At 39.6% G+C, this 15,533-nt stretch overlaps 1 protein-coding gene across 1 annotated transcript in view; it reads left to right on the plus strand.

Annotated features, from left to right (window-relative positions):
- Positions 1-14,672, plus strand: part of LRCH1 (leucine rich repeats and calponin homology domain containing 1) — a 476,896-nt gene extending 462,224 nt beyond the window's left edge. Inside the window, exon 19 of the mRNA XM_053708012.1 lies at positions 13,346-14,672. Within this exon, the coding sequence (XP_053563987.1) occupies positions 13,346-13,459 (114 nt within the window). The 3' untranslated portion in view covers positions 13,460-14,672. The remainder of the gene's footprint in view (positions 1-13,345) is intronic.
- Positions 14,673-15,533: the final 861 nt, after the last annotated feature.

A 15,533-nucleotide genomic window follows, 5' to 3' on the forward strand; every position in this document is an offset into this window, starting at 1 on the left:
CTCGTGATTGTCTATCTGCCATCTACATTCCAGGAGTGGACAATTGGGAGGCAGATTTTCTGAACAGACAGACTTTTCATCCCTGGGAGTGAGCACTCCATCCGGAGGTGTTCTCCAGCATAACCCTAAGGTGGTTGGTTCTGAAATTAGATCTGATTGCGTCTCGTCAAAATGCCAAGTTTCCAAAGTACGGTTCATGGTCAAGAGATCCTCAGGCCGCCCTCATAGATGCCTTGGCGGTTCCATGGGATTTCAGGCTAGCTTACCTGTTTCCTCTGTTTGCTCTCCTTCCTCGAGTCATTGCTCGTATCAAGCAGGAGAGAGTGTCTGTGATCCTAATAGCTTCTGCCTTACCTGGCAAAATCTGGTTTGCAGATCTGGTGAAGATGTCATCTCTTCCTCCTTGGACGTTACTTCTGAGGATGGACCTTCTCATTCAGGGTCCATTCCTCCATCCAAATCTAGATTCTCTGAAGCTGACTGCTTGGAGATAGAACGCCTAGTTCTGTCTAGTCGCATTTTTTCGGAGGCAGTCATTGATACTATGCTTCAGGCTCGTAAACCTGCTGCTCGTAAGATTTACCATATGGTGTGGCGTAAATACCTTTTTTGGTGTGAAGCTAAAGATTTTGTCGGGTGAGGATTCCACAAATTTTATCTCTTTTTCAGGATGGCCTGGAGAAAGGTTTGTCAGTCAGCACTCCGAAAGATCAGATTTCTACTCAGTCTATCCTTTTGCACAAATGTCTGGCAGAGTTGCCAGATTTTCAGGCCCTGGTCAGAATCAGGCCTGTGTTTAAACCTGTTGCTCCTCCTTGGAGCCTTAACCTAGTTCTTAGAGTTTTGCAGCAGGCTCCGTTTGAACAGATGCATGTTGTAACTATTAGTTATTTTGTAGCTAGCTTAGGTTTTATTTTACAGGTAAGTTTGTATTTAGTTTTAAAGTGAATGTAAATTTTGATGAATTAGTACCCGGTTTTTAATAATCCTATTAAAAACAAGGGCACTTTAATTCATCAAAATTGACATTTCACTTGTTTTCTTCAAAAACGTACCTTTAATCCTGGCAGCCGCTCCAGCACTTCCTCCGCCCGTCGCAAGCCGTCTTCACGGGTACAAAATGACGAATCCGGATTCCTCCAATCATGGCGTTGCATCAGGCCAAGATTCCCCTGGGGGGGAAGCCGTGATTGGAGGAAGTCGGATTCCTCATTTCTGACGTCTGCAGAGGCTTCCGATGGCCGGGGGAATCGCTGGAGCGGCTGTCAGGATTAAAAGGTAAGTTTTTGAAGAAAACGAGTGAAATGTCAATTTTGATGAATTAACGTGCCCTTGTTTTTAATAGGATTATTAAAAACCGGGCACTAATTCTTCAAAATTGACATTCACTTTAAATAGGTTATTTAGGTAATAATTGTAAGTTTTATTTAGATTTATTTTAATTATATTTAAGTTAGGGGGTGTTAGGGTTAGAGGTTAATATATTTATGTAGTGTTACGGGGAGCAGCGGTTTAGAGGTTAATAGGTTTATTATAGTGGCGACAATGTCGGGGAGCAGCGGAATAACGGTTAATACATTTTTTAAGTGGCGCCGATGTCCGGAGCGGCAGATTAGGGGTTAATCATTTTATTTTAGTGTTTGTAATGCGGGGGGGCCTCGGTTTAGGGGTTAATAGGTAGTTTATGGGTGTTAGTGTACTTTGTAACACTTTAGTTATGAGTATTATGCTACAGCTTTATAACTTAAAACTCATAACTACTGACTTTAGATGGCGTTACGAATCTTGTCAGTATAGAGTGTACCGCTCACTTTTTGGCCTCCCAGGCAAACTTGTAATACCGGCGCTATGGAAGTTCCATTGAAAAAGGACTTTTAAAAAAGTAAGGTACTGACGTTGTGTGACGGCCAAAAAGGTGTGCGGTACACCTATACCTAATAGCGGCGTTAGGGAAAAAGCAGCGTTATGAAGCATAACAATGCTTTTTCACTCATAATGCCAAACTCATAATCTAGCTGAATGTTATTTAAAAATAAGCAAAACTTCACATTTTTAAAAAAAAACAAATCTGTATGGGCTATATAAATGGATTATCTACAAAACATTTATGCAAAGAAAAATCTAGTGTACAGTGTCCCTTTAATTGTCCATAAAATTATTAAATTAAGTGTAGTAAAACAACTTTACAAAGTGCACTCATTATTTATTTTGCCTTCTCTTCCTGTTTTAAATTTGAAAGTTGTTTTTGCACTGAGAAGCTGTTCTGCATTCTGTTGAATTCTGAGCCCTGAACCTACTAAAATATGCCCAGTAATTGCTTGATATGTATAAGAGTTTATATATGTCCCTAATTGGCTACAACAAAATATATAATGTAAACATACAGAGGCTTTTCAAAGTCTGTGTCCTAGGACTGCAAAGCAATGCACATTTTATTAACAAAACAACTGTATTAAAGGGACAGTCAACACCAAGAATGTTTGTTGTTTTAAAAGATAACCCCTTTATTACCCATTCCCCAGTTTTGCATAGCCAGCACTGTTATATTAATATACTTCTTACCTCTGTAATTAACTTGTATCTAAGCATCTTCTGACAGCCCCCTGATCACATGACATTTTATTTTTGTTATCTATTGACTTTCATTTTAGCCAATTAGTGCAGTGTCTGCCACAATTCACTGCCGTGATCACGTTATCTATATGGTTTACATGAACTAGCTCTCCCCTGTTGTGGAAAGCAAATAAAAAAAGCATGTGATCAGAGGCGGCCTTCAAGGGCTAAGAAATTATATATGAGCCTTCCTAGGTTTAGCTTTCAACTAAGAATACCAAGAGAACAAAGCAAAATTGGTGATAAAAGTAAATTGGATACTTGTTTAAAATTACATTCCCTATTTGAAACAAGGTTTTATAGATGAGGGTTCAGGGTGAGATTCTAAACACATTGGACAAGGAGTCCAGGTTCCCCTTATCATTCTTAGGGAGACCAAATGGCATAATCTGCATAAACCAGCAAAGAGGGAGCCTAAACACTCAAATGTGTGTTTTCTAGGGTAGAACTTCCCTGTAGTATATCAGGCTTGTCTCAATGTTTTTTTGGCAAATGAGCTTGAAAAATCACTTATGTGCTGTGTTTATATAAAGCTACAGTATTAAACCCATTTGTCATAGTAAAAAAAAGATCGGTAATAACATGAAAACATAGTGGTACCTCTGTGATTTTATCCCCCACTGGCAACCTATGTAAAATTTATTACAATTAATTCAAGTACTGTTTCTATAGATAGAACAAATATCCAGAATTATAGTTACTGATAAATCGCTTTCTTTACTTAAACTGGCATATTTATTTAGTACTTGTGGTTAGATTTCTTAATGCCAGTTGGAGTAGATATAAACTTTACATAAATATATTCCTTTTGCCTCCTAATCCTAGAAACTTAATTTTATATATAGCCAAAAGCTAAAATCTATTATATGACAGAAAGAATAGAACAATGATTATCCTCAAACATGACTCTTGGACGCACAAAGACTTATTATGGTGACACTTTATATTAAATACTATAAAGATATTATTAGTAAGTATGTATCTGGTTTTCTCCAACAGCCTTGATATTGCATATTAGTTACTGTTGAATTAGAAGCAAATTAACCCATATGAAACCACAGGTGAGGAGAGAAAAAAAACCTCACCTAGTTTTTTTTTTTGCATGTGAAAACACAGCTCTAAAATAGGTCACAGCTTTAAAAGAATTACAGAAGAGTCTCCTTCCCATCCTCATATAATCATTTCAGAAAAAAAACAAGAGTAAACTATTTCCATCTACAATATGAGGAGAGTCCACGGCCTAATTCTTTACTTGTGGGAAATACTTAGCCTGGCCACCAGGAGGAGGCAAAGACACCACAGCCAAAGGCTTAAATACCTCCCCACTCCCCTCATCCCCCAGTCATTCTTTTCCTTTCGTCACAGGAGGTTGGATAGGAAGTGTCAGAAGATATGGAGTAGTTCCTTAAGGAGGGTATCTACCCTTCAGAATGGGACTGGAGTTTTAAGTAGCCTCTCAGTAAGAGCATTGACGAATGTTAGAGTCTGGAGATGCAGGGAGAGTCTTTCTGCGAACCCATCCAGACTCATATTAACAGCTCCTAAGCAATAAGTGTTGACAAGTTTCACTGCCTGCTTTTTTCACTCAAGTCCATGTCAGGAGCGATGCTACAAGACTGTCAAACTTGAGAGGCTGTGTTCCTGTTCCACGGCATAGATTCCGGTAAGATCGTTTCATTATTTATACACATATGATAACGCAAGAAGATAGGGTCACAGTGTGGCTCCTTTTATCTGTATGGAATCAGGGTTAATATCTCCGGAAGGGGATAACTTCACATAGTGTACATATTGTGATTATGCTGCAACATGCGTTAGAAGTGGCTCAGGCAGATGTTGGAACATACAGGTTTAAGCTGCACAGCCTTTTAGGCTTGGCACGCTTTTAGCTATAGCAGGGGCGGTCCTGCATGGCACACCACGTGACAGGGTGTGGTCACACTGATTCTTACTCTTCCTCACTGTGCGGTTTTCCGGAGATGAAGCGGTTTCTCTCTTGGGCCTGGTTCATAGGAGGTGGTGAGTGCCCCAGCCATTGGGGGTATGAAGGTGCCATTTATCTTTGTCTATTGTCCTTTTTTATAAGCACAAGCTATGGAGGACACTGATGCATTAGAGGGTACTCCCTCTCTACCTAAGTCTAATGCTTGTCTATATTGTGAGGAGGCCACAGTGTACCTGCCTGCTCAATTATGTTCCACTTGCCTTGATAAAGTCATTTTATCTAAGAAAGCTAATAAGTTTAGCACTACTGAGCCTACTACCTCTGAGGAGTCTCCGTCCCGTGAGGTGCGTACCCTACAGTCATATATTGCACATGCAGCTTCCCGTAGCACTCCTAGTTCTCCATGTGGGGGGACCCTTTTACCGCCAGACTTTACTGAGCTGCTACACATGGCAGTGTCTGCGGCCTTTAGTGCTTTACCTCGCCCTGCTAAGCACAAGCGAAAGGTTAAATATTGCTTTCCTTCCTAGGGGTCATCTTCTAGCTTATTGGATTTATCGGATACTAGATTATTCGCTGATAAAGACACCTCTGATACTTCGGAGGATGTCCTTTCTGGGTCCGAATCTGCTGCCTCTAAACCTCTAGCTGCAGAGGAACCAGATGAACACTTACGCTTTCTGCTAAAGGAAGTGTTGGCTACTTTAGAGGTTCCAGAACCTAAATTACCTAAGGAACCCTGTATTCCTAAATTAGATAAGGTCTACGAGGACAGGGTTGTACCACAGACTTTCCTGGTTCTCACAAAGGTGGCCAACATTATTAAGAATGAATGGGAAAGACTTGGTTCTTCTTTTTCCCCTTCTTCTTTTAAAAAATTATTCCCCGGTTCCAGACTCTCAATTAGAGTTGTGGAGTCCGTTCCTAAGGTGGATGGCGCTATCTCCACGCTTGCTAAGCACACTACTATCCCTCTTGAGAATAGTTTGTTGTTTAAGGATCTCATGGATAAGAAGCTGGAAACTCTGTTAAGAAAGATGTTTCAACATACAGGGTATTTGTTTCAACCGGCAGCGGCTGTTGCTGCAGTTGCTGGAGCGGGCGACCAACTGGTGCGACTCTTTATCTAAAATTGATCGAGGTGGAAGGTCCCCTCGACGCGATCCAGGAAAGAATTAAGACCTTTAGGGTAGCTAATTCTTTTATTTATGATGCAAATATGCAGATTATTCACCTGAATGCCAAGGCCTCAAGTTTTTCTGTGCTAGCCCGTAAGGGCACTGTGGCTGAAGTCTTGGTTTGTGTATATGACTTCGAAGTCTAGACTTCTTTTCCTTCCGTTTAAGGGTAAAATTCTCTTTGGTCCAGGCTTGGACTCAATCATATCCATGGTTACTGGAGGCAAGGGTGCCTTTTTTACCTCAGGATAAGAAGAACAAACCTAAGGGACAAGGTCCTAATTTTCGCTCCTTTCGTTCAGACAAATCCCAACGTCAGCAGCCCCCTACGAAACCTGAGCAGTCCAAGGGAACTTGGAAACCTCCTCAGTCCTGGAATAAATCCAAGCAGAACAAGAAGCCCGCCGAGTCGAAGTCGACATGAAGGGGCAGCCCCCGATCTGGCCTTGGATCTGGTAGAGGGCAGACTATCTCTATTTTCGGAAGCTTAGTTTGGGGACGTGCAAGACCCATGGGTACTGGAGGTCATCGCTCAGGGATACAGGATAGGTTTAAAGTCTCATCCTCCCCGCTGCAGATTCCTCTTATCAAACCTGTCTTCAAAGCCAGAAAAGAGAGAAGCTGTTTTAGGGTGTGTGAGTGATCTCTCCTCCCTGGGGGTCATTGTACCAGTACCTCCAGCAGAGAGAGGTCTGGGATACTACTCAAACCTCTTTGTGGTACCAAAGAAGGAGGGTACTTTTCATCTGATTCTGGACCTAAAGTGCTTAAACAAATTCCTGGCTGTCCCCTCGTTCAAGATGGAGACAGTAAGGTCCAATTTTCCCTTAGTCCAGGAAGGACAATTCATGACAACGATAGACCGTACTTAGACGATATTTTGATTCAAGCACTGTCCTGTCGTCTGGCAGAGGACCATTCGGAAGCCCTTTTTTCTCTTCTTCAATCTCATGGATGCAAGGTAAACTTAGAAAAGAGTTCTCTCATTCCCAGTACCAGGGTGGATTTCCTGGGTACGATAATAGACTCCATATCCATGAGGATATTTCTTACAGACCAGAGACGTTACAAGCTAACTTCCAATTGTCTTGCCCTCCAGACCTCCTTCAGGCCATCTGTGGCTCAGTGTATGGAGGTAATTGGGCTCATGGTATCCTGCATGGACATCATCCCCTTTGCCAGATTCCATCTCAGACCTCTTCAGCTGTGCATGCTGAGACAGTGGAATGGCAATCATTCAGATCTGTCTCAACAGATTTCTCTGTACAGCCGGTCGAGAGAATCGCTTTCCTGGTGGCTCTGTCCAGATAACCTGTCCCAAGGGACATGCTTCTTAAGGCCATCCTGGGAAATTGTGACTACGGAGCTGGGGAGCTGTTTGAGGTGCCAGGAAGGCACAGGGACTGTGGACTCAAGGAATTCCTTCTCCCGATCAACATCTTGGAGCTTCGAGCGATCTTCAATGCTCTGAAGGTTCGGCCCCTTCTGGGTTCGGCTCAGTTTATCAGATTCCAATCGAACAACATAACCTCGGTGGCTTACATCAACCATCAGGGGGGAACGAGGAGCTCCCTAGCAATGAGGGAAGTATCTCAGATTCTGTCAGTGATCCACATTCCGGGTGTTGACAACTGGAAAGCGTATTTCCTTAGCAGACAATCTTTTCATCTGGGGAATTGTCTCTCCATCCCGAGGTGTTTGTGGAGGTTTGCAACAGATGGGGACACCGGAGATAAATCTCATGGTGTCCAGGCTCAATTCCAAGCTACCCAGATATGGGTCGCGGTTCGGGGATCCTCAGACGGAGCTAGTAGATGCATTAGCAGTGCCTTGGAGGTTCAGTCTGATCTACATTTTGCCGCCATTACCTCAGGAGCGAGCATCAGTGATTCTAATTGCTCCATCGTGGCCTCGGAGGATGTGGTTCACAGATCTGGTGGGGGTGTCCTCATCTCCTCCATGGAGGTTACCTTGTCGCAGGGATCTGCTGGAACAAGGTTCTTTTGTTCCTCAAAATCTAGATTCTTTGAGGCTGACTGCGTGGAGATTGAACGCTTAGTCCTAGCCAAGAGAGGGTTTTCTGAGAGAGTTATTGATACTCTCATTCAAGATTGTAAGCCGGTTACTCATCGCATCTATCATAAGGTGTGGAGGACCTACTTTTCCTGGTGTGAAAAACGTGGTTTTCCCTGGCAGGGTTTCCAGGATTCTTTCCTTTCTCCAGGATGGTCTGGAGAAGGGCCTTTCGGCTAGCTCCCTTAAGGGACAGATCTCGGTCCTATCTGTTTTGCTGCACAAGAGGCCCGCTGAGCTTCTGGACGTCCAGTCTTTTGTTCTTAAGGTTTTGCAGAGGGCTCCGTTTGAGCCTATGCATGGCCTTGATATTAAATTGCTATGTTGGAAGGTTTTCTTTTTACTGGCTATTGTTTCGGCACACAGAGTGTCTGAGATAGCTGCCTTGCAATGTGAGCCACCATACCTAGTATTCCATACTAATAAGGCTGTTCTTCGTACTGGTTAGGTTTTCTTCCTAAGGTTGTTTCAGATCGCAACATCAATCAGGAGATTGTTGTTCCTTCCTTGTGTCCTAACCCTTCCTCTTTGAAGAAGCAGTTACTTCATAATTTGGACGTGGTTCGGGCCTTGAAGTTCTATCTTCAAGCTACTAAGGAGTTCAAGCAGACTTCTTATTTGTCTATTCTGGGAAGCGTAAGGGGCAGAAACCCATGTCCACTTCCTTATCTTTTTGGTTGAGGAGCATTATTCACTTAGCATATGAAACAGTGGGTCATAAGCCTCCTCAGACGATTAAGGCTCATTCAACTAGAGCAGTGGCTTCCTCTTGGGCCTTCAAGAATGAGGCCTCTATGGAGCAGATTTGTAAGGCTACCTGGTCCTCCTTACATACCTTTTCAAAATTTTACACATTTTACATTTTTGCTTCGGCTGAAGAATCTTTTGGGAGAAGAGGAGTTTTGCAGGCTGTGCTGTCCTCAGAATAGGGTCCACCTCTCCTTTTTTACCCTCCTGTTTCATTCAGTGTCCTCTAGAGCTTGGGTATATGTTTTCCACAAGTAAGGCATGAAGCCGTGGACTCTCCTCATATTAAGATGGATAACATAAATTATGCTTACTAGATCATTTCCTTTCCATCTGTATGAGGAGAGTCCATGGCCCCCACCCTTTTTCTCTGTTTGTCAGACAACATTTTTTTGTTTTGTTCTTCTGGCACCATTTATACCCTGATATTTCTCCTATTGTTTCTTGTTCCCTCGGCAGAATGATTGGGGGATGAGGGGAGTGGGGGAGGTATTTAAGCCTTTGGCTGGGGTATCTTTGCTTCCTCCTGGTGGCCAGGTTCAGTATTTCCCACAAGTAAGGAATGAAGCCGTGGACTCTCCTCATACAGATACAAAGGAAATTATCTGGTAAGCATAATTTGTTTTTTTAACAGAATTACAATGTATTACCTAATTGTGATAACGTGTCAGTAAAGAAGAAATACACAGTGTCTGGGTAAAACAGACTTTCTAGATTATCTTAAAAGTTATCTTCAAAAACAGCATATGTTTCAGTAAGTAGTAGTCACTGTACCTGCCAAGATACCAAAAATACATCTGGACTTGAAGAGAGTTGATAGTTGTTTTTTTTTTTTTTTTTTTTTTACAAGACATAGGTGTGGAATTTGACCAGATGTGTGGAACAGAGAGGCGATCTCCCTTGACACCACTGGAAAAAGTCACCTCAATCCTGTAGTAACAAATATTTAAAGGAGCATAAAACAGTATGAACTAACATAAATTTCTAAATATATAATGCACCCAAAGCTTACCTGCGAAACGGTTTCTGTTTTAACCCCCATTAACCCCTTTAATTCAGGCATAGTTTTGTTTGCAGCAAGCTCCCGCCTTGGCATTTCCATATATGGAAGGTGCTATCCAGGCCATAACTTCTGCAGAATGCACTCGTGCATGGTAGGGGACAGAGTCACATGGCACTTGACTAAAGCAGTGCACAGTATAATGCTGAAGCTTTCACAAAGCATATGACATCCCCATTGAAACAAGCACGCCTCTTGGCAACAAACAATATCAGTACCTGCTGTCCCCCCCTCAACCCCCCCTTGCGTGCACACTTTGTTATATGATACCACACAGTTTGGAATAGGACACTGATAAGGGGGGGTGGAGCAGGCTACACTTGGCAACACTAAAGTGTAAGTACATTTGCAGTTTTGGAAATTTTATTAAAATACTTATAAGCTTTTCTTACACTTTTTTTTTTAAACACTGTTTTGCCTCAGTTGACCCTGTTATAATATGCACATAACTCAAAATGTTTTATGGCACTTTAAATAGCTGTAACTGGTTTATCAGCCTGCAACTGAATGGATACATCTTGTTAGAATGTTTTTTTTTTTAATTAAAGACAAGTATAATTAACCTAAATACCAAAAACACTATTAGGTGATCCTGCTTTGCCAGACCATTCTTCCCCAGGTAAAAGATTTTAATTTGTCTTTCTTAGACCACTGAATCATTACAGTAGATAAATAACTGCATTGTTCGATGTAAGCAATTATGGTTATGAAAGTGGATAGAATCCCAAGAAGGTGCTGCAACAGATTGGAGACCCAGGTCTTCAGAGCTAAAATCAGCTTTTATTACTATAATATCAAAGTGCAACTCTTGACAAATGAACTCTGAGGATCTCAAAACCATAGAGAGCTGGTTTTAACACTCCATTTAAGTTGCTGAAGTACCTGGATAGTCTTCTCCCTGAAATATAACATGTACACCAACATCTACCTAAGCAAGCCAAACTGAGTAACACAAGCCATTGCACTGAAGAGCAGGAGATGCATATGGTGCACATACCATATAGAGCAGGAAAATCAGTGCTGCGCCTGGATCAAAATGACACCATCTGGTAAACACAGGGTTCCTTAGACAGATGCACAGGATATCACCTGCAAGAACATTCCAGATACATCCCAGAGGAACTAAAAAGGCACGAGCAAAGCCACAGTTCAAATGCCGAGGATAAACTCTCCCCTGTTTCCGACCCGCATTGTTTTAATTTGATATGCACAATATTTGTAATCATATTCTTGCCAATGTTTATTTGTATGTGTGTGTATGTGTGTGTGCATATATATATATATATATATATATATCCTGTTCCAAATTATTATGCAAATTCTATTTCAGTGTCACAAAGATTAATTTTTTTTTTCTTCAGTTTAACTCATGGATGGCATTGTGTCTCAGGGCTCTTTTGATCACTGAAAACAATCTCGGACACCTGTGATAATTAGATTGCCAGGTGAGCCCAATTAAAGGAAAAACTACTAAAGGAGGGTGTTCCACATTATTAAGCAGAGCACCATTTTCAAGCAATATGGGAAAGAAAAAGGATCTCTCTGCTGCTGAAAAGACTGAAATAGTTCAATGCCTTGGACGAGGTATGAAAACATTAGATATTTCACGAAAACTTAAGTGTGATCATCGCACTATTAAGAGATTTGTGGCTAATTCAGAACACAGACAGGTTTGTGCAGATAAAGGCACATTGAGGAAGATTTCTGCCAGATCCATGCATCGGATCAAGAGAGCAGCTGCTAAAATACCATTACATAGCAGAAAACAGATATTTGAAGCTGGAGTCCCACAGACATCAAGGTGTAGAGTTCTCCAGAGTCTTGCAACTCTGCATAAACCTTCCATTTGGCCACCACTAACCAATGCTCACAAGTAGAAACGGCTACATTGGGCAGAAAAATACATGAAGACTAATTTTCAAACAGTCCTGTTCACTGATGAGTGCCGTGCAACCCTAGATGGTCCATATGGATTGAGTAGTGGATGTTTGGTGGACGGCCACCTTGTTCCAACAAGGCTGCGACGTCAGCAAGGCGGTGGAGGGGTGATGTTTTGGGCCGGAATAATGGGAAGAGAGCTGGTCGGCCCCTTTAGGGTCCCCGAAGGTGTAAATGACCTCTGCAAAGTATGTTGAGTTCCTGACTGACCACTTCCTTCCCTGGTACAGAAGGAAGAACTATGCTTTCCGTAATAAAACCATCTTCATGCATGACAATGCACCATCTCATGCTGCAAAGAATACCTCTGCATCAATGGCTGCTATGGGGATAAAATGAGAGAAAGTCATGGTGTGGCCTCCATCCTCCCCTGACCTCAATCCTATTGAGAACCTTTGGAGGATCCTCAAGCAAAAGATCTATGAGGGTGGGAGGCAGTTTACATCCAAACAGCAGATCTGGGAGGCTATTCTGACATCTTGCAAACAAATTCAAGCAAAAACTGTCCAAAAACTCACAAGTTCAATGGATGCAAGACTTGTGAAGCTGCTATCAAATAAGGGGTCCTATGTTAAAATGTAACGTGACCTGTAAAAATGTTTAAAAAGTTAAAATGTTGTTCAAAGTTTTATTGAAATAGCTTTTGATTTCAGTAAATATGCTGCAAACACAACAGATGACAATTTTTAGTTCTTTACAACCTATAAAGTGTTTTGAAACTTACTGTGCGTAATAATTTGGAACAGTGCATTGTAAGTTTTTTATTTTGAAAAAAAAATACTGTTATCATTAGGAGGTTTGTTCAATAAAATTTGAATTGTACTCTTAATAGCTGATAACATGAGAATTATGCTGACTGTTGTTTACACATCAATTATTTAGGTAAATGAGAAAGATATCATTGGCATAATAATTTGGAACAGGGTGTGTGTGTGTGTGTATATATATATATATATATATATATATATATTCCCACATCTATAAACACACACACATATATATATTCTGAGATTTTAGCTCTATTTGTTTATTCAATTGTAAATATATACTTTTCTGTCCTTCAAATTCTCCATAGTCCGAGAATTAGTAGAACAATGGAATTATCTAAATTGGATTCTCAGGGTTTGAAATCTATTGGCACAAGCAGCAGTTATAAAATGATGTTGTTTTATCTTTTGACCTTTGTTTGAGCCACTGACCTTTTAGAAAATGCAATTACACAGTAGGAATCTCAGTAGTGTTATTAACTACTCCCATAACGAGCAGTAAAAAGTAGAGATGGGGAAAAACTTGATAAATGAATTTTATAATGTTCATAATATGCTTGTGTGTGTGTATATATCTGTACATTAACACAAGTCCACTAACCCCATAGTAGTAAAAAAAAATATGCAATTACACAGTTTACTATATAATAAAAAAAGAAGTAATTTTTCCTGATTATTGATATTTTGCCATCTTGATATGTTTGTGTGTTTATATATATATATATATATATATATATATATATATATATATATATATATATATATATATATATATATATATTTATATATACATACACATATATACACACATATATATATATATATATATACACACACACACACATTTGATATTCTGCACACACACATATATAAATATATTCTACACACACACACACACACACACACATATATATATATATATATATATACTGTATATATAGTCTAATGTATTAAAAATAGCTCTATAAAAATAAAAAAAATAATAATAATGTAAAATAATTTTTATTCATTTTTTTTATTGCAGGACAAACTTTGTTTACCACATCACATCCTTGAAGAGAAGGGTTTGGTAAAAGTCGGCATAACTGTTCAAGCATTGGTAGATGTTACAACAACCAAACAGGCCTTATTTATATGAAACAAAAGGGTCTTATTGAATTTGACTGTAACATAATGTTCTCAAAACGTTGTCTGTAGGAAATCATGTTGGAAATATGTTGCCACTAAAATTTTGTTCACAAAGGAAATTCTTCCAAATGAACTTGCAAACGCAAAAGATGGATGAAAGCAGCGTGTAACATTCCATAGAACCAACCAATCCAAGCGTTCCTGCCATACATTATGTTTTTCTTAAACAGAACAAACATTTCTCCACAATCGTTTTGTTTTTACATTTGCCATATTTTTTATCAGTAGAGAACATACTGAATATAAACAATAGATGAGGCAAATCTATTATTATATAATTGCACTGTTCTTTATTCAGCAAAAACAGATTATTTGATGTTAAACCATATCACATTGTGTTTCACAGTTGGATTATCTATGGTTCTTAGGGATCACTTCCTACAAATACTATTTATCACCTGTTCGTTTTTTGTGTGTGTAAAAAAAATCCCCCACCTGTTTAGTCGGACTTGTTTGCAAAAACTCATCTCTCAGGACTGATTGATCATTTGCTAAAACTCCTATTGCATTGATGAACAGTGACTGACATGCCCTGCATAAAAACACAGTATTTTGTCAGCACAGAGACAGAAGTTTCCAGGTACATCAATAATATATATTATATCTTATTTAGGAGCAGCAACTGAAAAGAAATGTGTTTGATGTCCCTTTAAGTGAACTAGCCATTATGCCTGTTATAGTAAAACTTTAACAAGGTAAATTATAAACAAGTATTCATATGTTATTTATATACATTTCTATCATGAGTCAGATAGGGAATACCATTTAAAACAGATGTCTACTTTACTTGTATTATCTAATTTCCTTTATCCTTGTGGTATCCTTTGTTTAAGGAGCAGCAATGCAGTACTGGGAGCTAGCTAAAGGCATTGGGTGAGCCAATAACATGAGGCATATGTGTGTAGCCACTGATAAGTAACTCATGAGCCTACCTAGGTATTCTTTTCAACAAATGATTCTAAGAAAACAAAATAAATTAGATAATAGAAGTAAAGTGAAAAGCTGTTATAAATCACATGAGCTATGAAATTGGGCTGTAGGTTTATCACTTCAGTTATATGTTATAGATATATATGAAGACTTTTGGACACATTTGAACAAGTATGGGAAAATTAATGCTGACTTAAGTCAATTAAAATAAGGCAGTAAAACAATTAAGAGTATGCACGGTCCCACATAAGATCAATTCTTTCTAATTAAAGGACATTATTTTTACACAAAAGTAAATTAAGCTAAAACTGTTTATATTGATTTTGAAACTCTCATGAAGTGCATTTCTTTGTACATCTGGTCCTTAAAGGGACAGTCAACACCAAAATTGTTATTGTATAAAAAGAGAGATAACGCCTTTACTACCCATTCCCCAGCTTTGCACGACCAACATTGCTAGATTAATATACTTTATAACATTTATACCTCTAAATGTTTGCCTGTTTTTAAGCAACTACAGACAGCATCTTAATCACATGCTTTTTTATTAGCTTTTCACAACAAGAGACTGCTAATTCATGTAAACCATATAGATAAACATTTTGCTCACTACCGTGTAGTTGTGGATGACACAGCACTGATTGGCTAAAATGCAAGTCCATTGATAATAAATAAATAGCCATGTTGGCTGTGCAAAACTGGAGGATGGGTAATAAAGGGATTATCTTTTGAAGTTGACTTTAGAGTTGACTGTCCCTTTAAAAAGGACATTAAATGCCTCTTGATTTTGTGTAAAAGTTGTCTGTGTCTTAAAGGGACAGTCAACCCAAACATTGTTCTAAGTTATATATATAAAGTTTCAAGAGATCATTATTTACAAATGTAGCCAAGTTTTGTGATATATAACGTTTGCAAGTAAAAGCACTTACTGTTCGCGCCGCTGCCGTTTGAAAATGTCCGTCTGGCCCCTCCCCTATTTTGTCATCAGCTACATCATCATCTTCTTGTGATCCCAGTAATTGTGCGATCGTCCTTTTACCCTGCTTTAGCGCATGCACAATGCGCCTATTTTACTGAAGGGGAACGTTTGGACA

This window comes from Bombina bombina, chromosome 3, assembly GCF_027579735.1.
Source record: "Bombina bombina isolate aBomBom1 chromosome 3, aBomBom1.pri, whole genome shotgun sequence".
Lineage (NCBI taxonomy): Eukaryota > Metazoa > Chordata > Amphibia > Anura > Bombinatoridae > Bombina > Bombina bombina.